General features: G+C 36.9%; 1 protein-coding gene across 3 annotated transcripts in view; it reads right to left on the bottom strand.

The window, feature by feature from the left end:
• The window catches only part of PDS5B (PDS5 cohesin associated factor B), a 108,969-nt gene that overhangs the window by 16,925 nt on the left and 64,950 nt on the right, over positions 1-27,094 (bottom strand). For 2 of the 3 annotated variants that reach the window (XM_005482470.4, XM_005482472.4), the window contains exons 22-31: positions 26,594-26,662; positions 22,250-22,386; positions 17,705-17,828; positions 11,906-12,110; positions 7,664-7,778; positions 7,172-7,304; positions 6,256-6,375; positions 5,860-5,922; positions 3,496-3,641; positions 1,301-1,406 (exon numbers count right to left, since the gene is read on the bottom strand). In XM_005482470.4, the coding sequence (XP_005482527.1) occupies positions 1,301-1,406; positions 3,496-3,641; positions 5,860-5,922; positions 6,256-6,375; positions 7,172-7,304; positions 7,664-7,778; positions 11,906-12,110; positions 17,705-17,828; positions 22,250-22,386; positions 26,594-26,662 (1,218 nt within the window). The remainder of the gene's footprint in view (positions 1-1,300; positions 1,407-3,495; positions 3,642-5,859; positions 5,923-6,255; positions 6,376-7,171; positions 7,305-7,663; positions 7,779-11,905; positions 12,111-17,704; positions 17,829-22,249; positions 22,387-26,593; positions 26,663-27,094) is intronic. The other variant, XM_005482471.4, reaches the window with a different exon arrangement.

Raw genomic sequence — 27,094 nt, 5'->3', positions numbered from 1 at the left:
AGTAAAATTTCTCCCTGGGGCTAAACAGTGTCCCACAGCCTTAGAACTAAGGTGTTAATCTGTTAATCTAATGTGTTAATCTAGACAAATATCCTGAAGAGCGATACCTTTAGAACATGGACCTTCTGCTACGCAATGAAAATCCTGCTTCTGAGGTAACCCTTGCTGTAATCTGCTCCCCATGTCCAAAAAACCAAAAATGTATTCTGAATCCACGATCTTGAGCAACTTGTTTACAGATTTGAAGTGGAATGATCCTCTCAAAAGTATTCAAGACACTGACCTGTATTTGCTTTATCACTGAGTTTTCTCAGTAGTTACCATTTCAACTAATGCTTCTAAACATGAATTGCATGCCAGAAGCTGTCTGGACTCTCAGGGTTTACAGAAGTGTTTTGTGGTTTTTTTTGACAAGAGACTCCAGATTTTTCTTATTTAGTTATAAACTGGTTTGCTTTTCCCATAGTATATTATAGTTACTTATACTTCAAGACAAGCAAAAGTTCTGGAATTTTTACTAGTCAGTAGCATATGTCCCAACCAACCTAGAAAAATGCACCAGAATGACATAATAAGAGAAAAGAGAAATGTCAGAGACAGTAAAAAGAAATAAAGCAGCGGTGACATCAGATACAGGACATGTTTAATGCAGCCTAGAAAATCCAATTCTAGCAAATCTGATCTTATTGCTTTCTCATGCGTATCCCAAATACTACAAAATTTACAGACTGTCAACTGCTATTAAGGAACAAAGAAGTGAAACTTACTAGTGGTAAGGGAAATTCTTATTATTTTATCTGACCTGCTTTTAGAATTACAATACAATTATAATTTTCTTCTGTGGTTTATTTTTCTGTATTCTGATACAGGTATAAATACTGCTTAAGGTAATATTTAGCCAGCTTGCAGCTTCTTTTACATATGAAAGTACTACATCTGAGTGAGATGTTTTATATCCTCATTAGGAACCTTTCTTATTACTGAACTACATATAGATACATATATATATCTCCATTGGTAAGAATTAGTAAGGATACTACCACTCTCCTAAGCCTCTGTAACCTCAGGGACATGATTTCAAGGTGGACTTCACTCTTCCAAGTTAATGGCCGGATTAATGACCTTTAAAGGTCTTTTGCAACCTATATGACTCTATGAGAAACAGAACCTTTTTTTTCATTGTATTTTCATATCCAACTCTAAACACATTTTCCAGTAGTTTAAAATATCAGCTCAGTTTCATGTTTCAACATATTTTTTAATTATCTCAAATATCATCACATGAATCTTAACAGCTCACCCTTACAAGATCAGAGTCGTCCCTTTTGTCAGTTTTCTTTCCTGGTAAGGGTGAAGCCAGTGTGAATTCTTCATTTTCACTGTGGTCCATTTCAGTACTGTCAAGCCTAGGATGAATAAATATATATTTCCCCCATTGGTATAATACATTGGGCAATCATTAAAAAAATACTAAGGACAACAAGTTTCATTAAAAAAAATCTATTAATAAACCAAGAACAATTTGGCAGAAGGAACCTTTCACTTGTGGGTACTATAGATATCAAATGTCACAAGCCACATCCTTTAAGTCTCAAGACAAATGTTTGGATCAAAACTATGTTCAATTTTCTCTTTTCACTGGGAAAAATATGCAGCCTTTTTAAACAGAAGAGTGTGAGTTGCAAGAGATTTGTTTGCATACAATTGCCTACACTTTCCTATAGCCATCAAAGATTCCCACAGACAGACCAGCCAAAGAACACACATCTTCCCATGGTGAGGTTTAGGCAATAAAACAGGAATTCAAATTTCCCTCTGCTTTTTGCAGCAGCAATTTCATTTGTATTTCAGTTTCTACAAATGTAAGTGTGGACAATATTTCCACGCTTTTTTCCACACAATTTACATATGCCTCCTGCATATGTAAAACACCAAGACCCACAGATAAAAGGTAATGCACAAAAGCCAATGCACAAGTCATTTAATTTCATCTGTAGAAGCAAGACTTTTAAATACCAGTGCATGCTTTTTAATGAAAAGAAATACGCTATGTGTGGAAATGAAAAGTGGTACTGAAACACACAAACTCAACTCCTTGGCCTGGGCACTGCACAGTGAGTGAAAGATGTTCTGTCACCCCTACAGATGTACAATCTATATTAACTGGAATGGTATTATTAATGGGAAGCTTAGGTTTTATACATCCTCTCAAAAGATGCAAATCTGCCTGTACATATTCAGACAGACTAAACTAGAAATATCATGCATCCTGAATCCTTCCCATCTCTTCTCTTGGTCTTTGGCATCTCCACCCAAAACACTAATCCCTTAAACTTCAGTGAACTGGGGAGATCATGAAGATGACAGAACATGTTAGGCTGTGAGTGCAGCATTTTTTAAAATTTGATCTCAGATTCGTTTTGCTGGATACAGAGAAGAATTGGAGTCCTAGAACCTGTCATTAGCCAGTAATACAGTGCAGCATGTGAACCTGCATGACATGTATGAAATAAGCCTTTCTGCAGACTTTCCAGTGGAGAAATATTTCTTGTAAAACACTGCACTACATTTAAAATTAATACTATATATTGAATAGTCACAGCAGTACCAAATGAGAACTCTTAAATTCAAACACAACATTTCCTAAGTCTTGAAAGAATGTGAAACAGTAGAAAAAATACAAATAGTGAAGGTTATACAATCTCTCACTGTCCATGAAAAAAAAAACAAACTAGTGACAATACAACTTTCATTTAAAAGAAAAAAATGAACATAAGATACATAAACTGATGGATAACCTACAAAATTGGCACAAAATTAGCCATAATTTTAAAGACAGATAACTAGAAGATGACATATAGTGTTACAGCACACTCATCTCTCCATCACTAAGCTAACCTAAAATCCAAAAATATTTGTCTGCAAAGTCCAGCAAAGTGCAGTACTCAAGGAGTCATGCAGGACCACTACAAAGGTCTACCAGTCCTTCCTGGGTGGGATGTGTTTGTAGCATTACAGCCAGGTTCCCAGGGACTGCAGCTGTGTGTACACACACACACATACACACCTGTGTACATATATACATGTGGGGAGATATAGCTATCTACCTAAAACACACCACAAAAAACCCCAACCCTGCCCTCAAAAAAGTTAAAATATATGATGCTTTCCTTTTCTCCTTCAGCCAATTCTGGATGTAATTTGATTCTGCAGTTTGGGGGGGTTTTGTTTTGTTTTTGGGGTTTTTTTTGTTATTTTTTGTTCTTGTTTGTTTTTTGGTGGGTTTTTGTTTGGTTGGTTTTTGTTGTTTTGGGATTTTCTAAAATTTATTTCTGCAGTTAGAAAGCCATATTCATGGTTTCAGTTATACCAATTTAACTTTACTTCAATGTAAGATAAAAGAATTCTGTCTTTTACTTAGAAAACATTATAGAAGTATTCAAGGTTTCCATTACAAATATTTGAAATATCAAAGATCCTTTGTTGTCTACCAACCTCCCTTTGATCCTTCCCGGAGAGCTTGGATTTGAACTGCTGCTGGCATTGCTTACAGTTTCCATTCGTGAAGATTTGGATTGAGACTGCTTGCCTGCTGACGAAAGAGGCTTATTAACTGCTCCAAGAACATTGGCTGCTTTGGGCTGAAACCAAAAATATAGTTCCTTTATTTTAAGCTACACGTTCAGATATTGTTAACATGTACTATGCTTAAAATAGTCACAAATTTCACTTTCTGCAATCATTATGTTAATTTTAACACAAAGTGATAAACATTTTCGTATGAAGGCTACAACAGACACCAGAAGGAAGCTGAGGGAGCTGCAATCAAAGAAGTAGCTGCCACCAAAGCTGGTATTCTTCTCTCTAGCCTTGGATTCTGTCCTCCTCTCATTGGAAGTGCTGTGTGCTCACTGGACCACGCAGTCAAGCACTGTGTCACTGTACTTTCTGCTGATTTATCTACCTGAACCAGCTCCCCATCCGCATTAGAAAAGCACCTGGCCCAGCAAAGCAGAAACAGCAGCACAAGGGCCCTTTCAGCAAAGGAGACATTACTGGCAACCACACTAGTCTCAATGGGGAATAAATGAGAATCTCAAAAGTCAAATACTGTGGAGAAAATTCTGATACTTCTTGCACAGATTTAAAAATTAGGCTTTTATTAAGTGCCACAATTTCCAGACACTGGTGAGCTTCAGGTTATTAATTTAACTGGATTGTCTTTCAGACCTGCCAACCACCTCCAGCTCATACTAACTTTTGAGAGAGCTGAAAGAGTTCAATTATTCTTAAAGAGAATGCCAAACACCCATGTACAAAAATTTTGAGTTAAAGACCATTCCCTGCATCTCTCATTATCCATCTTCTCCTTCAATATTAGATTCTAACTATATCTGCAGTTAGTGACAGCTACAAAAAGTTCAACATGCATATCATATCAGCCTTGGGTGCTTCTTTTTTCAGAGCTACAGACCATGGAAGTTCTGGTTATACTTTTATAGCCAGAGGGAATTTTACACCTAGAAAGATTCATTCTGCACTGAGCACGAAAAAAAATAGCATATGCTTTCCAAAAATAAACCTTAGAGAACTAAATCAGCTTAACAATTTACTTCTATTAGTTTAGAACTAAATGTTAATCAGTGTATGCTGAAAGAGCTCAAAAGCAAAGAGATTTTTAAATTCACACCCAACTGGATTTTCTGCTGAGGAGGGACTAAGAGGGCCTGCACAGAGAGCTCCTCCCTTCCACAGAATCTACACTCAAAGCCTTCCTGCCTTCATTGTTATCTGCTTATATCCACTCCACTAACATTCACCCAAGCCAGTCTTCCACTTGCAAAAATAAGACAACCCAGACCAACTTTCATTTCATGCTCCTCCCATGATAGTGAAGAAACTGACAATTTTTGTGGTCAAATACACCTCTCCTGTTACAAAGTGTCAAAACCACACAACAAGAGCTAGAGTACTCAGCACTAGAAATTTAAATAATATAAAAGTTAACTTAGGATTCAAAAGAATTTCAATGATGATCTATTCCAATCCACAGATGTTAACTTTCAATTTCTCAAAGAGAAATCTGCTTCTTTTCCTAGCTTGCACTCCTCCTTTATTTTTAAGTTACTATCTGACAGTTAATGCTTCATTAGCAAAGTTAAGAGTAATGAAGATTTCTTTCTTTCACAAGGTAACAAATTAATGTTCTTTGTCATCTGGAACAGGATGCATTAATCCAGATGAAAACCACAGTTTGTCACTTCCTTTACCAGATATTAATTTTATCCTAAAGAGTACCTGGGTTTAGTTTTAGTGAAGAAAGAACACTGCCACCATTCAACAGAATGCATATGCTGAAGGAACAAATTAGCAAAACTATAGAACAGTCAGTTATCTTATAAGGTACTGTAAAATGATATTCAGCTTTGCCAAACATTAATGACGTGCCTTTTAAAATTATTTCTGTTAGAGTTTTTCACAACTGCCACTTTGTCTGCAACATTGGAGTCTTCAGCAGTCTAAAAAGGTTAACCATTTTGTCAACTTGACAAATATTATGGGTTATATTGGGGTGGTTTTGGATCCTCTCCTTCTAAAGGCAACAACAGGCTTTGCCCATTGTGGCCACCACCTAGTATAGACAGCAACAGTTTTCCTTTCACCCATCTCTTTCTCTATACCTAGAAACAACTGGTTCTCTTAAACATAGCGATTAGTTAATTACATGCTAGTTTTCTTCAAAAAACAAAACCACCAAAAAAACCCACAAAGAAAGCAAACAAAACTGTCACTCCAAAAACAAAGACAAACCAGAACACAAACATAGCACTAAACCTCAACCCCCCATACCATACCTACCTTTCCAGGGGTGAAAAAAGACTTCATTTCCGGAGGAAGATAATTTTTGGTGTTACTGAAATTCTGAAAAAAAGGGGGTGGGGGCAATTACAGCAATAATCAGCGAACAAGAGATAAACATTCTGGAGCTTGTACTGAAAGATTTAATTTACATCATTTGTGCTTTTGATTTTTTAAACTAGAACAGTAATATGGGAGTAGGAGGGAAGAGAAATTGGTGTCTGCACATATATATATTTATGAAAACATATACATACATACATTTTCAACACACATTTTCATGTAAGAGGGAGAAGTCTGAAGATACAAGAAATATTTAAGAGAAACAACTGTGAATTACAACTAGCAAATATTTAAACAGACTTATCTCAAGAAAAATTAAATGCCAAAATATACCTTGTCAGGTTGAGTAAAATATCTGGCTGGAAGTACAGGGTCTTTAGGGGATTCCAAACTGTATGTTGTACTCTTTGACATAATGATATTCATTGCTACATCACAGACTGTATATAGTTTCTGTAAACAATAAAATTTAAAAACCAGTTCATTGAAAATCTTGAAAAAAGACAGTGTATCTTTCATGCACAGGACCACAAGAAATCACAGTTCAAAAGCAATCATCTTAAATATTTAACACTAGCCTGCATCTTAAACAGTGTCTCTCAGGATACTGAAATACAGATGGTAAAAGCAAAAGTATTGTGAGTCTAACAGTTGAAGACTGATGGTTTTCATGGTATTCCTGCACTTAAGAGTAATGCTTGCTATAGTTTCTATGACAAAATTAATCAAATGAGCACACACATCCCACAAACCCAGTCCCCAAAACACATTTCTGGGGGAAAAGCAGAAAAGGGACAAATCTGGACATGATGTGATGCTAAAACCACAAGAAAAAAGGTTTGATACATGCACTACACAATACCAGAGATTTCTAATGTATTTTTCTTCCTCTATAAAATTTACTCTTGCACTTTAGAAATGAAATACTAAAAAGCACTTTAGTGGATGATCTAAATAGTAAATTTTATAGTTTGTATCTATTTAAACTTAGTGTTCAGTAATCTTACTGATACAGAAACAGAATAACTGAAAACTATTACGACTCCCTTGCAAATGTGCAAGAATTACTGAAGCACAGGAAAATAACTGCTATCTAAACTAAAATAAATATAATGACTGCAGTAAATATCTTTTCATATGTACAATTCTATTGAAAGACATCTTCAAGTTGGTGTATAAACAAAAAGCAAGTCCTTCACATTACCAGGCCAGAATTAAATGCAATTTTCAATCAAAAAGTATCACTTACTTCATTCATTTTTTGATCATCTGGTCCTTGAGCATCCTTAGTCTGTTTGATATTTTCTACCATTTTTCTGATAAAGGCATGACTGTTGTTTTCATTTTTAGCCATTAATATTTCCAGTATGAACCACAGGCACCTAGAGGAGAAATAAAGTATCCCACATGAACCAAAGCACAAAAGAAATCCCTTTAAAAAGCACATCTCAGCATTTGAGAACATGATTAAGTCCAGCTTTTACTAGTATTATGAATTTGAACTAGTCTAACTCTGAGAAAACAGTTCTTTTGGAAAAATGAAATGAAAATGAGCAGAAGGTGAAAGGTTCGTCTATAAAATCTCACAGAGGGCTAAAAAAGCACCTATACTATTTCTCTCAATATTTTACAGAAGTTACTGGCATCATTATGCATGCTGGACTGTGTAACAGAGTACAGCAATTAATTAAAATTCCACTTAGAATAAAGTTAGAAATAACACTATTAAAAGTGGTCTTACTCTTTAATATCCTTGAGTTGCTCAATGTCCTGGACTTTGACATAATCTGGGTCATGAGCTAGAAGATGGATAGTATAAGGAACAACATACTCTGGTAGAAGTGACAACAGTTTCTCTGAAAAGAAGAAGAAAGATGCATAAAAAAACTTCATACCAAGAAGTATGCTTTCTACCAAGGAGGAGAGGGCAAATCTTGAGGGCAGCATGCATTACATGATGTGGGCCTATCATTTCTCTATGATGTTTCATTTCATGGCTGCTGTGCACAAGTTTCATGCATGCAACAATTAAGATTTTAAGTATCTCTCACTCAGGGCTGCTTGTTTTCTAGCTACCTTGAGATACAGCTCCAGTTACCTCCTACTCCCAATCCTTTCCTCAGTTCAAAGCCTGTATTCTGAAGGACTTGAAAAAGCAGACTTGAGGATGGATCACAAAATCCATGCTGACTGCAAGAAGTGCGACCAGCACAACTACAGGATAAGTCACTACTATTTCTTTGGACATTGCAGTGTGCAGCCTTGCTGTCAAGAGAACAAAGGCTTTCTGCAGGGATTTTACAGTCAAATTGCCACAATATCTGTTTCCAGAGGAGTGGGAGGTCACATGAAAGCTGTAACAAAGTAGTAGTGCACTGAGTTTGAAAGGCTCAACCCCACCTAAACAGAGCAGCACAACTCTATTGTGACATTCAAAGCATTCAATATATTTTCTATCATTCTCTGAGATTTTTGGAATCCCGAACAGGACTACAAGAAAGTCTTTCCTCCATCATGACAGTCTGAAGGCCTATCTCCCTTGGGGATTCAAAAAGGAAGGGTTGTTGCCAATGAGTTTTTCAGAGTTATGATCACAAAACACACTTTCTGTAAGATAAACTCCCTGACCCAACCAACAACATGCAGTGTGTACTCCAGCACCTCAGAGATCACCTCCCAAGGGTCATGGACAACAGATGGACAAGCTGTGCATCAAATGTAAAAAAAACCCCATTTTTCAGCAAACATCCACACTGCTGACTTCAGCCTGATGCCTGAGTGAAGCAGGAGGACACACAGCACACCCAAGTTACTAAACCTGCACCCTGTGCAACAGGAAGGACAATGGTCAGAAGAAGGCATCCTGAAATTCCATGCATGTTGCTATGGCACAAGCATCTGATCTTTAGTGCTTGTGGCAAATGCAATATTGTAGTATTGACATGGCTTCAATGTTCATGTGGAGGGAAGAGGGAAATCCCCAGCTCCGCTTTTGAAATGCCATATTTTGTGATAGTAAGCGCATGACCAAGTCTGGAAAATCTTCCTTCAGTAAACTTTTACCTATACAATATTCAGTTATGAATAAGTCCAAACATGTGTAAATCATTATGTACACTAATATGATTTGAAAACTATTTAAAAATACATTAGAAGACTAACAGTTTTACCTCCATTATATGCATTCATATGAACAATTTGCTTGACATATCAGCATGTGCTTGAGAAATATTGTGTGCATCAAACAAAATACACCATTATTGCAGATTTTACAAAACTAACAAATTAATTGCCATGCATACATCAAGTCTTAACCTATACCTTTCTTAGAGATCTGTAAAAATAGGGGCAATGCACAGTCTACATAAAATATATATCATTTATAAAATCAATGTAGAGTGATTTTCAAGCCATATTTATGTAATTGAAATCCAGTATACTTCGCAAAGCAGTTTTTAGTGTGTTTCAATTGACACTGCGCTATTAACTTTAAAAACATCCTGTTTGTTTTCAAGCACTGTCCTGCATTTTAGCCAGCAGCTGTTCACATTACTAAACAAAAAAATAAAAATAGCAGGGAAAGAAAAGAATATAATTAAAACTTCAGAACACTAGCAAAATTGGCTTGTCTTAGATATGCCCCACACAAACCAAACCACTATTATTTGCACTAATTAGCAACTTCAATAGAATGCTAATCAAGAGCTCATAAACTCAGTTTTTCACTAACTTCCTGCCTTGGACCATTTCTCATATAGCTATAACAATAATTCCAACTGGGTCTGGAAAATAAAATGAATTAGTTCCAGACAAAACAGGGAAAGAAAAAGTATTGATACATATTATATTTAACCCTGTCATGACAAAAATCAGTAGGGAAAAATAGAACTTTTCTCTCTAATGAAAGAAGACCCTACCTGAAAGGTAGGGTGGCTTTCCTACCAGCACATAAAACTACAATGTGCTAAAACCCCTCACAAGAGTCCTTTATGAGCTTTTAGGAAGAACACTTGTTAAAAAAAAATTAATCTTTACTCTTGTAATTTTTCTGCTTACTGTCGTTTAAGTAAAAGCCCATCATGGGAACATAAAAATTCCTACGCAAGACACGTCTCTACCCAGATGAAACTAGTAAAAAATACACAATCAAAATAAGTCTCTTCTTGAGTGGTTTCCACTCTGAATAGAATTTAGAGAATTTAAGAGGGCTGGGAATAATTCCTGCCAGCCTATAAAAGGCCAGTGTGGAAGAAAGAGGTGTTTTACTGTTGGGTACTAGTGCTTACGAAGTTTTCCTCAAGCAGGGTAAGCAGAAATTTACCATATTTTCAACAAAAGCTGAATTCCCCCCCAAATATCCAACAGATATCCTCCTCACCTGTATAAAGTTTTCAAGACAAAACATATCACAGAATCACACATTTCTAGATTCAGACAAATAGGTGGAATAAGCAAAGATGTAGATTTCCAAAGGAGGTACTGCCATCATTACCAGCCTGAGTTACTGCATGGTCAGCACGGAGAGTGGCAGAGGGAGACACACATTTAAATATTGTGTTCTTTCCAGAAATGAGCTTTGGCTGAACTGCTGCAATATGGATATTTTAGGATACAAACAGTTCAAGACATTCTATTTGCTGAAAGCTCAGACTGGTAAATCTGAATGACACAAAGTTAAGATTGTAATCCTCAAAAAAATCCTGCACTCTATATTTAATCCAGACTCCCCATGCATTATAGCATATGTCAAATCAAAGGCATCACACAATTATTTCAGCAAGAAAATAATTTATCAGGTGCACTTGGAGGTCCTACTGGATAAAGAAAAGCACAAACACCTAGGTTCCTCTTAATTTCTTCCACAGATTTTTGACAGTAACTTTGCAGCACCTATTTTTCTTATGCTTTCTGTCTACACAATTAAAAAGAGATTTCAACTCTCAAGAGTAATAATCTTAAAATTACTTAGAGGTGTTTGTTCAATTTATTTTTTTCTTTTTTACATGTTACTGAGTGGGAGAAAAGTACCACTTTTTTCTTTAACTCTAATTAATGATACATTAGGGATTTGTCTGTAGACTTGTTCTCTGATCAGAGTCTAAGAGGACTGGGAAAGACTGACTGACTCAACTAATATAAAGTGATTCCTAAACACAGAAGGAAGTCAGTTATCTAACAGCATCTCTGAGATCAGATTCACAAAACAGGTCTGGTTTAGGCTAAAAGGATGAAAAAATCCCCTTCATTTCACAAAAGTCAAATCATCAGTAATCTTTCAAATAAATAAAACTTTCAAAACCTCTCATTCAAAACTGCTATAGCTCTTCATAAAAGCCTACTTTTTCCTATGACTCTGTACCAGCATTGTAATAGTGCATGTCTGTAGCTTTAAGTCAAAAGGACTGACTTAATAACAGAAAAATAGCTGACATGAGTCCATAATAACTTCCAAAGCATTCTCACCATCAACCACTGGCACTGAGAAGAAAGAATTGCATCAACTCATCCTGAAGTGCCAACAAATATAGCTCTTTGCAGGAATAACACAAGATCCTACTCAATACAGCAGTGCAAGGACAGTCTATTTAGTACAGCATTTATGTATTAAAGTTACTTATTAGTAATTGCTGAAGTAAAATTAATCATTGTCACTTCACTTAGAACATTATTAACATTATTACGTTCAAATAGTACACATAATTGCCTTGGAAAATTACTTCACTTCCAATATATTTAGGCATAAGCATTTGCACAGTTTTTAACAGAACTCAAAGACCTCAGCAGTGCCTGTTAAAAAAAAAAACAACAAAATAAAATCTGGACCAAAGAAGACCTGAAAATTTTCAGTTTTCATTAGATACTTCCAAATCAAATTTACAGTGGTTCTGTGTATAAAAACAGACAACTATCAATGTTTTCAGTCAACTCACATTTATACATGAACTACACCACTTGTAGCAAAAAGTGACTTCTATTCTCTTACCACTAACTGCTGCATGTTGCTTCAGATATTCCCTTCTGACATTTATGTTCTTCACAAGGCACTGCCTAGCATGAGCTCTTCTCTCTTTCACGGGATCTTTTGCACACAGTGCACAAATAGCCATATATTCTAGTGGCAGCCGTAGTCTAGAAAGGCCTTTGTGAAGCTTCTGAGCAAATATTTGTCTCACTTGGTAACATTCATCCTATTAAAAAAAAAAAAAAAAAAAAAAAGGCAAAACCAAAAAAGATAACTGTAAACTTTTCTTAAAGCAATATAAATTATAAAATACAGCATGGAAGCTCAAGTAATATGCTAAAACCAATTAGACCTTGAAGCCACTGAAACATAGAAATTGCAAGAATTTTTTTTTTAATGCCAAGTCAGAGCAATTTAATTGAATTAATCAGCTGAAGCTTGCTTTAAGCTCAGAAGAAGAGCTAAGGTTCAAAAATTGTGCAGGAAGATACCACACTCAGGACTCAAGGCCTAATTTAGCATTGTAGTAAGGCACGGAGTCACTGAAATTGTTCACAGTTGGGTCACTTGCTTTGTAGACCCAATGTCAAAGATCTGCACAAAAACACTTTATCCACCAGTAACCACCACCATGTCAATTTTGCTGCTATGATTTCACACATTTTCATCAAGACATTAATATTAAAAACTGAATAAAATTCAACAGAATTACCAGATAAGGTGAAACACCAAAGAGAGTACCAAGCATTTCCATTATTCTGTGGAAACCTATGCACTACAATTGACCATGGAAGAGAATTATCTGTGTTTAACAGCTGCCAAAGAACATGAAGTAAAACATTATGAAGGCAGCAAATGCAGTTCTACAGTTTATTCAGCAATGTGTTCCCAGAAAAGGCATGAAGTTTAAATTTTTTTGTATGAAAACCTACATAACACCATTTAAGACACGGCAAACCATTTCCCAACATAGGACAAGGAAGCTTAAGAGAAATACATGTAGAAAAGACTTGGAAGAAAACATACAGAAAAGCTTAAGGTAAACAAGGTCACCAAAATACCTTGGCACATTTAACCTACCAAAAAAAGTCAAGAGGAAAGATTTATCTCTAAATACATAGAAAAAATGTTAACAAGAGTAAGCAGCTATTTTAGTCAAATGGCAGCTTTGAAGTCAGAAAGGATTGAAGGGGGTTTCCAGTTATCAGTCAACTGGAAGTGCAGGGCCAAAACCTAACCACTGGAAACGCTGGCTCTGCAAAATTTGCAAGTGGCATCTAAAGAGATCACAGATTAAATAAAACAATGTTCCCTCTGCCTCCACCAAAAATGAAACTGAGAAGAAACTTTTTTCAATCAAGCCCCATTTTCTCCTTTTTGTGCTTCAAGCAATATTCCCTCTCTGTGGACTGAAGCCCTGAAACACCTGCTGCAGCCAGAGTTGAAGTAACCCAAGCCCACAAACCCAAACCATGAGATCTGCTCATCATCTCTTGTCTCCTTACAGCAAATCCACCCCCACAGGAGGCTAAGACAGAACCCTCCTTTCCCTCCCCAGTATCACCTAAGTCTAAAGCCTTTAGGAAGCTCAGAAGAGATGGATGTCTAATTCCTGTTCCAGCAGGGAAACATCTTTGTCTCCAAGGACAAGGGAGGTACAGCTGGTTGCTACTGATGGTATTGTGTGGCCAATTGGAATGACTACAATTCCTTTATCTTTTAATATAGGGAATAACCTTAAATTTGACTCAGTTCTTACACTAAGAAGGAGACAAAACTTAACCAAGGTATGCTATTTTTAACAGCATACACAAACTCCATAAACTAATCCAATTTTATATAGCTACACCTCTGAATTTAATGCAAATTCATCAGAAGTTCACCATTTAAAAGCATTAAAAAAATACCTATTTGCAAAACATCATGTACCACGCAGACACAGCTCTGATTCCTCAATTACACCACCTTGAGTTAACTAAGAAGACTGGAAAAGCTTTGGAATTGTTTTAAACAAATAAAACTTATGCAATCCACAAGATTTATTCTAAATACAATTAAATTGTATTTTCAACAGAAGGCTTATCAGATCTTAAATCTGATCTTAAACCTTGTTAAACACTGAAGTACTATCCTCAGTTTCTTTTCACTGTCTCTCAATATGAAGCTCTGTTGACATCAAAATTTGTTCTGGAGATCACAGAAGTCAGCTCCTGGTAAGCTTATAAAATTGGCCAAACACATATGCAACTTATTTTACAATTACTAAAACCACATGCATTTCATCATAATAATGCCCCTATTTACCAGTGCCACTTTCACACAGCAATTAGTGACAAAATTTAATTATGTGTTCTGCACTCCAGTCATTAAACATTACAAAATGGCAGCATCAGACAGAAAAAAAAAGTGCCAGCACAGAACCTCAGCAGAACCTGTGCAACCATCACAAGCCTTAGAAAGTAAGATTTTTCCTGTTGTTTCATCTGTTTTCTGATCTGCCCACCTACAGAATCTTTGCTGTGAATTAAATAACACAAAACTAGAGTTGGCCTTGATGTCCCCTGATTTGTAGCTAGACTTGAAAGTGTTAATAATAAAAAAACTTTCAGAGTATTCAGTATCTACCATCAAGAAACAGATTCTAATACTAACCACTCTAAGCATTAACATATATGTATGCATATCCGCACATGCCAAATCTCAAAAAAAAAAAACAGTACCCCTTTTAAGTGAAAAAATCATTAAAGCTATTACAGCTACTCTGCATCTGAGCATCTCCACTGAGAAAGAGAGAAAGGAAATTGGAGAAGGCCTGAAAAACACCTACAAAAGTTATTTGTAAGTATTCAAATCCATTAAGAGCTGCAGTGAAAATGAAAGGCAGAATTCCTGACCTGACAGAGCTTACAATCTAATCTAGAAAACAACGTACAAAGTCACAAAAGGCAAAGAAATATCAATAAATGAAGAAGGAAAAGTGACAGAAATGATACCACAAGGAAACAGATTCTTCTGGAAGCAATGACAAAGCATATGGATATCCACAGGGAGGGGATTACAGACACCCAACATGGCTTTATAAAGGAAAAATCATGCCTGGCTGGTCTAACCTTTTACAATGAAGTGAATGTGCAAATGGATAAGGGATGAGCAATTGATGTCACCCACCTGGATTTCTACAAGGCCATTGACACAGCTATACAGCATTGTTGTCTCTAAACTGGAGCAATATGGGTTTCAGAGATGGACTACTCAACTGATAAGAAACTGGCTGGATGGCCATGTCCAAAGGATTGCAGTCAAAAAAAAAATCAATGTCCAAATGGAGATCAGTAACAACTGGTGTGCTCAGGGGGGAATACTGGGACAGGGATTGTTCATCTTTGTTAATTACACAGATAGGAGGGTTGAGAACATCCCTCAGCAAGTCTGTGGGTAACACCAAGCCAAGTGGTGGAATTGATACATTGGAGGGAAGGGCTGCCATCCAGAGGAACCTTATTAGGCTTAAGAATGGGCCCAGGGGAACATCAGGAGGTTTGAATCTCAAGTGCTAGGTCCTGCACCAGGCTCCAGGCAACTCTCAGTATTCATACAGGCTGAGAGATGAAGGGATTGAGAGCAGCCCTGCAGAGGACTGGGGTCACTTGTGGATGAAAAACTGGAGATAAGCTCACAGCCCAGAAAGCTAACCATGACCTGGGCTGCATCAGAGGAAGAGTGGCCAGCAGGGTCAGAAAGGGAATTCTCACCATCTACTCTGCTCTCATGGTACCCCCATCTGGAGTGCTGTGTCTTGCTCCGGAGAAATGGTTTTAAACTGAAAGAGGTGAGGTTTAGATTGGACATATAGAAAAGATTTTTTTACCATGAGGGTGGCAGGACACTGGAACAGGTTGCCCACAGAACTTGTGGACACTCCATCATTGGAGATGTTCAGGGCCACGTTGGATGAGGCTTTGAGCAACTTGTTCTAGTGGAACGTGTCCCTGACCACAGCAAGGGAGCTTAATGGGATGATCTTTATGGGTTCATTCCAGTCCAAAGTATGCTATAATGCTACAGGAAAATGTGATACTAACTGGCTTATAAATGTTGAGAACCCTATTATGTTCTAATTTGAATTTTATCCCTCAAAAATCCCTTTTGAAAATTTAGGGAAGGTAAGCATTAGACACAAAAAAGGTGACAACACATCTGTTAGAATATTCACAAACAGATAAGACTGTTATAGCTGGAAAATAAGTGATAGAAGTGAGAGATGGAGGAGGGCAAAGAGCCTGCACTTTAACATACTAAAAAGAATATCAAAATAACGAAGCAAAATTCTGATAGGAGCTACAAGGTTAACATTTGCAATAAAGATTTGCCACAGGAGGGAAATGACTGAATGAATGAACAGATTTTGATCACTGGGTTCACAAGAAAACAGAACACATAAACACTACATTGGCAAGGCTAGTCTGGCATGACATTATCCAGCTTGAGTGTCCTTTCCAGAGCAGAGACAGAATTTATTGGTCATTACACCAAGTGCCTATTTTTGTCTTGACTAATTTTGTTCTGAACTGTAAATTCTTTATAACTCATTTTGAGACAAGACTAACATTTCTGTTCAGTTTTGGAATAGGAAAGCTGAAAAGTATCAGACTTTGCTTTGGGTGTAAAGACCTTCAGTTATTACCACTGAATTCCTGCTGTAGTTTTGCTAGATTTCATCTGCTTAAGTAGTTTAAAGCTTTGTTCCATTTCCCTTGTTTTTCATAGCATTTCAGAACTGACTAAGAGCTCCTTTTCATAGGAACAGAGAAGCTTAAAATTCACATAAACATAGACAAAACAATATACAAGCCTAATTCAGACTGTCTTACTCTGGTAAAGGAATGATTTTTCTAGCCTAACAATAACCAACTGCAAGCAACTTTAGAAACTAAAAAAAATACTCTGTATTAAAGTAAACAACACCCACACAGGAGCCACACTCTGTATTTGCTAACATTACATGCCAATTTGAAGTCTTCCAACATTTAAAATGGTTTGCAGCTTTTAAAGCTTTAGCTGGACGTAGGAACTAAAATCTAAAATGGCATATCATTATTGCTGCAGACACCTTCTGGACAGGATTCCTTTCAGAGGATTTCGTGACTTCTGGAAAGCCAGGAGAATATCAGCAGCTACACAAATAACACCAACCGAAGTCCCTTCATGACCACCTTACTCTTGGGGTATGAATCAATTTCTGTACAATTTGCTATGCCGACAAGCCAGAAATAGAGAGGGTCCCTATATCTCTACTTACCACTTGACAGTTACTTCCTTACTATGGGCTCACAGGCAGAAGCTAAGGATGAAAATTCCAGCATCTGCTAAGGAATATATCCCTATTTTTTCTTATATTTGAAGGATGCTAATTATTTTTGCAGACCTCTGCATTCCAAATATATTCTACCCAAGTATTGAGAAATCAAGATCACTGTTTTCACTATAGTTCAATATACTTTACATCATCTCACTTTAACTTGTAGTAATGTTATAATGCAGCTGGGGTATTACTTAAATACATACTGCATATCTTAGTTCATCAGTATTCTAACATTTGACTACTCTAAGTCAGAATTTCCCCAATGGACAGCCCAGTACTACAGATCTAATTTTAATCCACAATGAGTTTTCAGGATTATGAAATGGAGAAATAATTTCATGCTAAGGCTGAATATTTTGCACAAAACCAGATTTGCAGAAATACACACAACATACAGAACAAACAACTATATACTCATACACCTGCTGATAACCCACAACTCCAACAAATTTCCTTACATTTATGGCTAGTGCACATAGCTGGTATTGTTCTAAGGTGATGATTTCATGGTAACAAGGTTCTTGTGCCAACTTCACAATAGCATTCCCAGCAGCCAGCCTCAAGCGAGACATGTCAGGTTTACTGAAAAACAAGCACATGGATTGTGAAAGTTAATTAGTAAAAAAAATTATCTAATTATTTGACTTAGCTAAATCTAATAAGTTTGCATCACTGAAAAACAAGTACTTCAAAGGAAAAGTTTCTGTGAACTTAGCCACCCCTATGCTAGCAGAAGCAATTTCAAACTCAAAGTAATTTTCGTGGCAGCAGATTTTACAGACTATTTCCACTTACCATTACCTGGTCCCAACCTGGCAATAAAAATTTTCCATCAAACTTCCTAAAAGTTACACACAGATGTGAAACAATTCTAGCTTTGCGTCCATACTGGCCCTCAGAGACCACAGCTAGCAGTAAGATACTTCTGTTCAGCTTGCTGCTCCCCCTTCAGCAGGTGAGTCCTGCCAAAGAAGGAGCCAACCCATTTCTGGTTCCCAGAGTTACCAAACTTTCCTAGCTCAAAATCCATGCTTCAGGCAAGCATCAATTAAGATTAATTAGACACTGTAATACATGACCAAGCGAATTCTATTTTAAGACAATAGCAAAATGTCTTTTGAATGCAACCACTGAAAATATTGTATATCAGATGTGTGGCAAATTTTCTACAGCACAGAACTATGACATTCTAAGCTCCAAAAGGTTTTAATAATTTTTCTCTTGGTGAGCATTAGTTTAAGAAAAAATGCAGACGGTATTTCAGGAAAATCTCAATTCAAGCTCATATCTAATATCAGTATTTTCAGCAACTGTTAGCATCCTCTGATACTGAAACAGTCTTATTTTATGCTTAGTATAGACTAAAATCAAAATCCTACTACAAAAACATGCAAGATTAAACCTAGCTGTTCTATCTAACCACAAACAGAAAATTTGTATAATCTTGAGTTCTGCAGGACTGTTTATGACTTATAAAATTAAAAAGAAAGACTTAAAAAGGACAGTTGAGATACTATCAATAAAATTCAATATTAAAAAAATACAAGACTGGTGAATTTAACATGATAACATCTCAAAGAAGTCAGTTGTTGATTTAAAAGCAATTCAACAAAGTCATCAATCCTACTACTTCAAAGTGTAAAGGATGAACAAGAGAAGGGATTTGTTGTCCAAATGGGACCTTGCCTTCATCTGACACTCCAGGCTGAACAGGGCTTTGAAGTAAAAAAAAAACCAAAAAATTCCTTACAGTGTCCCTGAAGGGTAGAGTTCAAGAGGCATAGGGGCAGAGTCACTTTTAGGGCTGATGTGGGCAATAACACCAAGAAGATTACAACATGACTGATGGCCTCAACAGCATCAAAGGCTCCTGAGCCCTGCCACTTTCACTTAATTCACTTATGTTTAGCAAATTATTAAACACTGTTTAAAAGACAAGTGCAAGCCATGAACACTAAAATTGACTCACACAGAATGACCTCATATCAAGTACAGTCTAAGAGGTTATGTTCTGTACTGAATGGACAGTTTTACTCTCTTCAAAGCCTACTCCAAGTCAGAGGGAGCAGTATCAGGTTTGCACAGAAGGGACACAGTAAGCACTGCCAGAAAGAAGATATCCTTATTGCACTCAATGGGTGCTATAAGGATATCTTATAGGAAGTGTCAGCAAGTTCCATGCAGAACTAACAGGCCTGAAACATCATCTCCTCTGCTTCAGGTTTTGAGAGTAATTGTTAATGTATGCAGTATAGCTCACACAGAGACAATGGACTGGCCCTTCTACCAATTTGGAGCTTTCTTGAAAAGCAATACTGAGAATCACAAATTATTACAGGGCTCTTGCCTCATTCAGCAGTGGGTGCGCATTTTCCCTAGTCTTCATTTTGTCACTTATTTACTTAGAGAAGCTCTTCTGGTTGCCTTCGTCATTTCTCACTAGATTTTATCCCAGTTGGGATTTGGCTTTCCTGTCTGTATCTCAGATGGTGCTCCCTGTACTCCTGCCAGATTACCCATCTCTACTTCCTCCCTCTGTTTACCTCATACCATAGAATAGCTGGGGCCAGAAGGGATTGTTAAAGCTTATTTAGTCCAACCCCCTGCAATGAGCAGCACTTGGAGGCCTGTTCAACATGACCTTGAATGTTTCTAGGCATGGGGCAGCTATTACCTCCCTGAGCATCCTGTTTCAGTGTTTCATCACCCTCACCACAAAAAAAAAAAAAATTCTTCTATCTCCAGGCTCCTTTAAGTACTGAGAGGTCACAATAAGACCCTTCCTATTGTGGTCACCCCAGACCCTTCTCTCCTCCAAGCTAAACAACTCCAAATCACTCAGCCTTTCCTCATAAAAGTACTCCAGCCCTCTGATTGTTTTTGAGACCCTTCTCTGAACATGCCCCAGCAGGTCCATGTGTTTCCTGTGCTGAGAGCCCCAGAGCTGGATGCAGCACTTTGTGCAGGGTCTCACCCTCTGAGTGAGCTAAAGAGGCAGAATCACATCCCTTGACCTGCAAGCCACGCTTCTTTTGATGCAGCCCAGGACACAGCTGGCTTTCTGGGATGTAAGCACACATTGTTGGCTCATGTTCACCCTTTCATCCACCAGTGTCCCCAAGTACTACTCTGCAGGGCTGCTCTCAATCCCTTTTTTTGTGTTTGAATTTTGCCAGCAGCACCTTGCTCATCCAGGTACAGTTTGCTGAAGTATCCATCTGCTTTTCTGCTGTGACCACTCTTGAGTACTGAGGGGGGATTTTTAAGTACTAGGTAATTAGCTTTCTTGGGCCCCTCTTCCCTTCAGGCCTTACCCAATGGGACCCTTCAAGCACATTCTTGTAGAGATCCAAGACTGTTCTCGTAAGTCCAGTCCAATCTTGCCTTCTGGCCTCCTCCTTGCCCTCAGGATTTTGAACTTCACCATCTTAGGGTCATTATAGCCAAGGCTATCTTCAATCTTCACATCCCCAGTAAGTCCCTCCTTGTTGGCCTATAAGAGGTCCAGCAGAGAGCCTCTCCTCATTAGGTCCTCTACTTCCTCACAACCATTGTTGTGTCAAAAAGTTGTCATGAATGCTGCCCTGGATTGTTATGCACTGTTGTGTTGCCCTTGCAGTAGATATCAGAGAGGCTGAATTTCCCCACAAGGGCCAAAGACTGCACACATTAGGTTGTTCTCAGCTGTTTAAAGGCCTCATCCACTTCTTCCTGGTCAGGGGTCCCACAGCAGACACTCACCACGATGTTACCCAGAGCAAACTGCTCCTCAGTCTTAGCGCATAAGCTCTCCATTGGCTCAACATCCATCCCCAGGCAGAGCTCCAAGCTCTGCGGTTGAAGGGTTACCTCACATGTCACTGCCCTACTTTGAAAGGGTCCCTCCCTAGCCCTCTTAACTTGATTTAGAAATGGATCACATCATTATATGAAGTTTCTACTTCATATAATTACTTTTTGAGTAGAAAAGGAGTGGGAAAATTAAATTTCTGAAACATGCACAGTAAGGAATCATCACTCCAAGCATGAAAACACACAGGGTCTACAGAACTAATTTATTCTCTACTGCATAAGCCAACCATGAGCTCCAAGTACTCATGCTGAAAAGCTAAATTACTGCCACTCAACTCCCTGGCAGCTGCCATGAATGGTCACATTACAGAACTATAAAACAATTGTTTACAAAGAACTTTAGGACAGATTACACAGTTGCTACAAATATAATATACTAGACAGCTCTCAAGTTTGCAATTTTGCACACACAATATGGTTCTATCTGCATAACTACTGTATAACATTAACTCTACCTGAAAATCAGAACCTTCTTAGACATACTGGAACAATCTACCCGTGCCCTTAACTGCTTTTGTAGACATCAATTTTCAATGTTAGCAAGCAATAGCAGCTGACAACTTGTCACTTTTCCTACCACAGAGGATTAGAAGATACCCAGAAAAACAAGTTGTCTAACAGTCACCTAAAAGGTAAATTATTTATTGAGATTTACACATTTCCTTCTTGCTTTCACTTTTAGAGACCTCAAGATAGATTAGCCTGCCTCCAAGCAGATGTGTCTTGTGTATTAAGTATTTCCACCTGGTTTATACAACACACTATTATTCTTTATTAGAAAGCCCACCTATTGGCATTTGGCATACACAGCAATTGGTACACCAGGAACAGCAAGCTGCATAAAAAATTAAAACCAATTTTCAGTGGGAAGGAGGAAGTTGCACAGTTTATTCCTGCAATATGAGTAACAGCCTATTGAAGGAATAAATAAAAGCAAGAATATAAAACCTAAAATGCAGCTGTGTGTACAGCATTACAAAACCTGAGACTCAGCAAACTTAAAGAACCAGCCAAGCTTACTATCACATCTTATGAAATAAAATGTATAAATTTTTAAGCAGTCCAGCAGAGTAGTTTACACACTACTTCAATTAAAACTCTCCCCTCACTCCATCAGCACAGATATGAAAGCATTACCATCTGGTACATACCTTATTTTCCCCTGCTCTGTTAAGTCTCCATCACTGTGTAATATTGTTGTTAGCAGTCTCAGAGTAGAAGTACCTGACTTGCTGTGGTTGTTCTTCATTCCTAGCAACCATCGAACCATCATCTTGATGGCCTGAATCTGAAAAAAAAAATTGATACCAAAAAGTCAAATCATATTATAAGCCTCATTTTTAAAATAATCTTTATCTTAATTTAATCATATGGTATTTTTTCCCAAGTGCTTTTTGCTGGTACAAACATAAGTCTATCAGGACTGCAAAACATCATTTAAATATTGAAAGATAACCAGACACTCTCACTAGACAGCAACTTTTCACTGAAAGCCTCTAATATGTATTACAGCAAATAAAAATTATACATTTGGTTAAAGTTTGAGCTGCTTCTTCTATAAGCAATCACATATTTTGTCCTTTGAAAACATTTTCTTAATTGAGCTTATTAAATACTGTGAAATAGGCTAAACAGTTTATACTTACTAAGAAAATGTTACTGGATCAAAAAGCAGAACACATTTTCATCTTTACATATTCCTAGAATTCACAGAATATTCTGCATTGGAAAGGACCCACAAGGATCAGCAAGTCTAGTGAATGACCCATATGGTGACTGAACCCATGACCTTGGCGTTAAATTCCTGTGCCCTATATATTCTCTATTTATCTATGTCATATCTGAGTTTAAATTTAAGACTTGTACTTGAAAAAACACTTCATAGACATCTTGACTGCTAGCAATCTGTACTACAATAACTTACCCTGGTAAAGAATGCTTTTTTCACAGCTATTTAAAGAAAAGCTTCAAAGGCGGGGAGGGATAACTTGGTTTTGCCAATGGAAACATCAAGTGTTTTGAGGCACCATATGCAGAATCCAGAAACTATCATGAAACACTGAATAATTTCACATTTCTTTAGTGAAAATAAAGCATCAATTTGGAGATTAAGTTTGTTTCAGTATTTGAATCCCTTTATCCTTTCATTTTCCTTGCTTATGACAGCAGAGACAATAAAGAAAACAAAGAAGAGTATCTTCTTACAGGAAAATGAAAATGCTCATCTAAATCACATTGATATCCTTTGGGAAAAAAAAAAAGGAAACCAAAAAAACCCCAAAAGAACCAAAACAAAATATGAACTCTGAAGATCAAAACCCTAAAGCTTTAGAAAACTTACACTTTTCGTACATGGTAACTTCAAATATTCTCATTAGTGGGAAAAGCAACTCTAGTAACTTTTATATAAACATTCACAATATGAACAAATTAAATTTATCATAGCATAATTGATCTACTCCTTGCAACAAACTGAACCAAAATGGTCCCGTCAGATCTCAGGACTACTACTTCTATGTGAGTTTAGTTTTTAGGACTGTAATCCACTTGCCCCACCTTACTGGGTAACACCAGTGAGCTGTAGGATGTCTGTCACTCCAGAACTCAAAATGCAAATGCAGTCTGAGGAGCAGAATTTGTCTTGCCCTCACTTTCAAAGGGTCTTCCACTAGAACAGCTCTAAGTAACCACCAGAAGATTTTAGTAGCATCAAACCAAATATAATAATTGTAACATAACAATAATGGCATCATATATTTTCACAGCTCACAAATTCAGTTTCTTCACGTCATAACCAGGACCTGCAACTGTTAGTGCTTCCCATTTGTTGGGAGGATGGAAATATGACAGCTCTCCTTGGTCTTCAAATAAATGACACGTTTGGCCAGAGAACAGACACAGCTACCTTGTCCCTTGACCAATTTCAATTTCAATCTTTGCTCCTAGTAATTCCCTCCATAATGTTTTTTCCCCAGCTTTATTATCCAAACCTATTCTAGTTTTCCTTCCATGTAGTGAAGTCCTAGTACCACCTCCTTCACAATTTTTGTCTGACCCCACTAGTTTCCCTACTACTTTGCTAGTGTTAATGATGGTATGGTGACATTCCACCAACCATGGAGAATTAAGCATTCCCATGGAATCAGTACAGGGCATGAAAATTCCCCCAGTCACTACTACTGATTACCCAAAGACTAAGTTGGACATGACGTGAGTGTGGACTGCTGTCATGTTTTAAATTCTCCCTTTGCAACCAAATTGTGTAGTTATTGAAGGATAATTCCAGTTGAAAAGAGTGTTAGGTCTCCAGTTCAATCCCCTGCTCAGAGGAAAGTCAGCTATGAAATCACCCCACACTGTCTCAGTTTTAGGCAGTGTGGTGTCAAAAGCCCTCCAAGAATGAAGACTGCACAGGTCTCTTGGCAACTTGCAACCTCTTGCTACTTGTTGCACTGTCTGACTGTTCTCAGGCCTTTCCTTATATTCAGACTGAAGTTCTTATTTCAATTTGTGTTCCATGAGCCTAGAATTCTCCTCCGAGATGAAAAATTATTTTTATACAACATGAAAAGATAAGAAAGTGAAAATGAGACAGAGCCATATGAAACATAACACTGTCTTCCTACTACATCACCATTATGGCAGCAGCTGGATAAAACTTTAAAACTGTTTTTTAAAATTAATAACTTTATATTCCAGTGATATGGAAGGAAACAAGAAATGTCACTGCTAGTCACAAGTCACCTGCATGGTGCACAGTACTCATTACAGGTCACTGCCAAGAGAGACAAAATGCTTTAGAACTCAAGTGTCCAGCGTAGGAATTCCAGTCTAACTCATACAATCATTAATCCAATTCATAGTTAATAGTGTACTGAAACATTTCTCTGCAGAGAGCCTTCCACAGAAGGTTTAGCACCCAAAACTAAGGTTATCCTTGGTCAGTCTACATCTGCTGGCTGGACAATACTAAAATTTAGTTTTCAGCACTCCTTGCCACTTTCATACTCTAACTTGCTAGTTTGAAAATCCTCACTAGATATATAATAATGTTACAATAGGAAAAAGAGGCTTGAAAAACCAGAGTGAAGAAAAGTCCATGATCAGAGAGAAATCATTCATAAACTAACGGCATTGTCTGGAGCACACATTAAGTTTAAGCTCTGCAGTAGTAATAAAGGTTAATTAAATTTGCAAATCAATTTTCACAATAGCCTGTTTTCACAGCAAATAAATTCTTCTTACAGTTTTCAGGCTTGGCTTCAACCGTAAATTGCCTTAAGAATTTCTGCAGGTTAATTCCTTTCCAAATAGACAGATGTATGAGAAGTTCAATCAATATAAAAGTACATTTTAGAGAGTTATTGCAGCTTCACAAATCATTTATAATAATTAAGAAAAACAATTAATACTTACTACTTCAAGTTACATGTATAATCACTCAAGTGAAATCATGTCTATTTAAAATTAGCACTTCATTAATTTAAAACAAAGGTGCATTCTCTTTAAACCATTTTTGGAGTATACTGTGTAACTATGGAGTTGCACAAACATGAAAACTATCCTTTGTGAAGTCAAAAAACTAAAAGCAACAAATCAAATTCAAAAAAAGCCAAGCCTTTTCAGTAATATGTTCTGTACCGAACTGCAAACCAAAGTACTTATTAACCTAGCAGAAAAGAAGGTCGGCTAGGAAGTGTTTAACAATTTTGAGAGAAGGCAAAGAACTTTTTAAAACCAGAGCCACTCTACTCAGAAGATATTAGAAACTAAACAACTGATATAACATAGAGCATAATATAAAAGACAAGCATCTCATTCTGAAAGAAGTGAAAGCAAAAATCTATCCCTGCTCTGAGGGGCATTTAAAAACCAAATACAGATATAAAATATATTTTCCACATTGTGAGTCTATTTCTAATTCATTGAAAAATTGATTGACAGTATCTCTTACAGAGTACAGAAAATGTAATACACTTTCTCCAAAATAAGAAAAAGCTTGAGACGACATTTTTAAGTAAAGTACCAAAACAAACCCCCCACTATTTTAAAGTGATGTTTTTTTCTTAAATCCAGGTTTTTCTCTAATACACATTGCAAACACAGAAAAATAAACACTCTAACTGATTTATTCATTTGAAGAAACTGACAAATCCAAACCCCATTTTTCTTCTTACAAAACAGCACTGAAAGTTTCTTGGAATGGCATAAAAATTCAACAGAAAAAGAAAAGACTTTTAACAAAATTTCTATAGTATTTAACTCCTGTATTGAAGAGGAGAGGAAAAAATAATTTTACTTTAAGTAATCCAGCTATCATCACAGTCAAGTGTCAGAAAACAAAACTACACCTATAAAGAGTTTATATAAAAGCTTAATCAAGTGTGTACATAAATTTATGCATAAAATAATAATTTAAAAATATGCTCCCAAGAGCAAATCCTTATTAAGTATTACAAACATAAGAGACAGGAAACATAGTACATGCTACTCACTTTAACAAGGGTTTCAGGAGACACTTCTTCATCTGGGACCCAAAGTTTTGTTGTCTTTTTTCCTGGAAGCTAAACAAAATGTTACATTTGTTACAGTACAGTTACTCTTCAGTGAAACTTGTAACCTTCTCTTTCTGTTTGCTTGAAACAGTACAGCAGCACTCCCTGGTCAGCTGTATGCCTACTGTATCTTACACAAGTAACCACTACAGAAGTGAGATACCTCACTATCCAAGTATCAGCAAATTCAAGATTAATAAAGGCACTGGTTGTTGTTGTTACCTGAAAACTATTCCTTTAGGGCATAATAGCCATTGCTTTGAAAATAAGTTTTTCCATATCCGGTAGATTGGAACCTCACACACATTTTACTGTTTTAGAATCTGTATCTTTCCCTACGAAATTTCAAGCAATGCACGAGTTCATTTTTCGACTTCATAATCACTTTAGAATCAACACAAAATTGTTCAAAAAATTGAAATTCAGTCCTCCATTTAAATA

The sequence above is a fragment of the Zonotrichia albicollis genome, chromosome 2 (genome assembly GCF_047830755.1).
Source record: "Zonotrichia albicollis isolate bZonAlb1 chromosome 2, bZonAlb1.hap1, whole genome shotgun sequence".
Lineage (NCBI taxonomy): Eukaryota > Metazoa > Chordata > Aves > Passeriformes > Passerellidae > Zonotrichia > Zonotrichia albicollis.
This window is presented reverse-complemented; position numbering and strand designations above follow the sequence as displayed.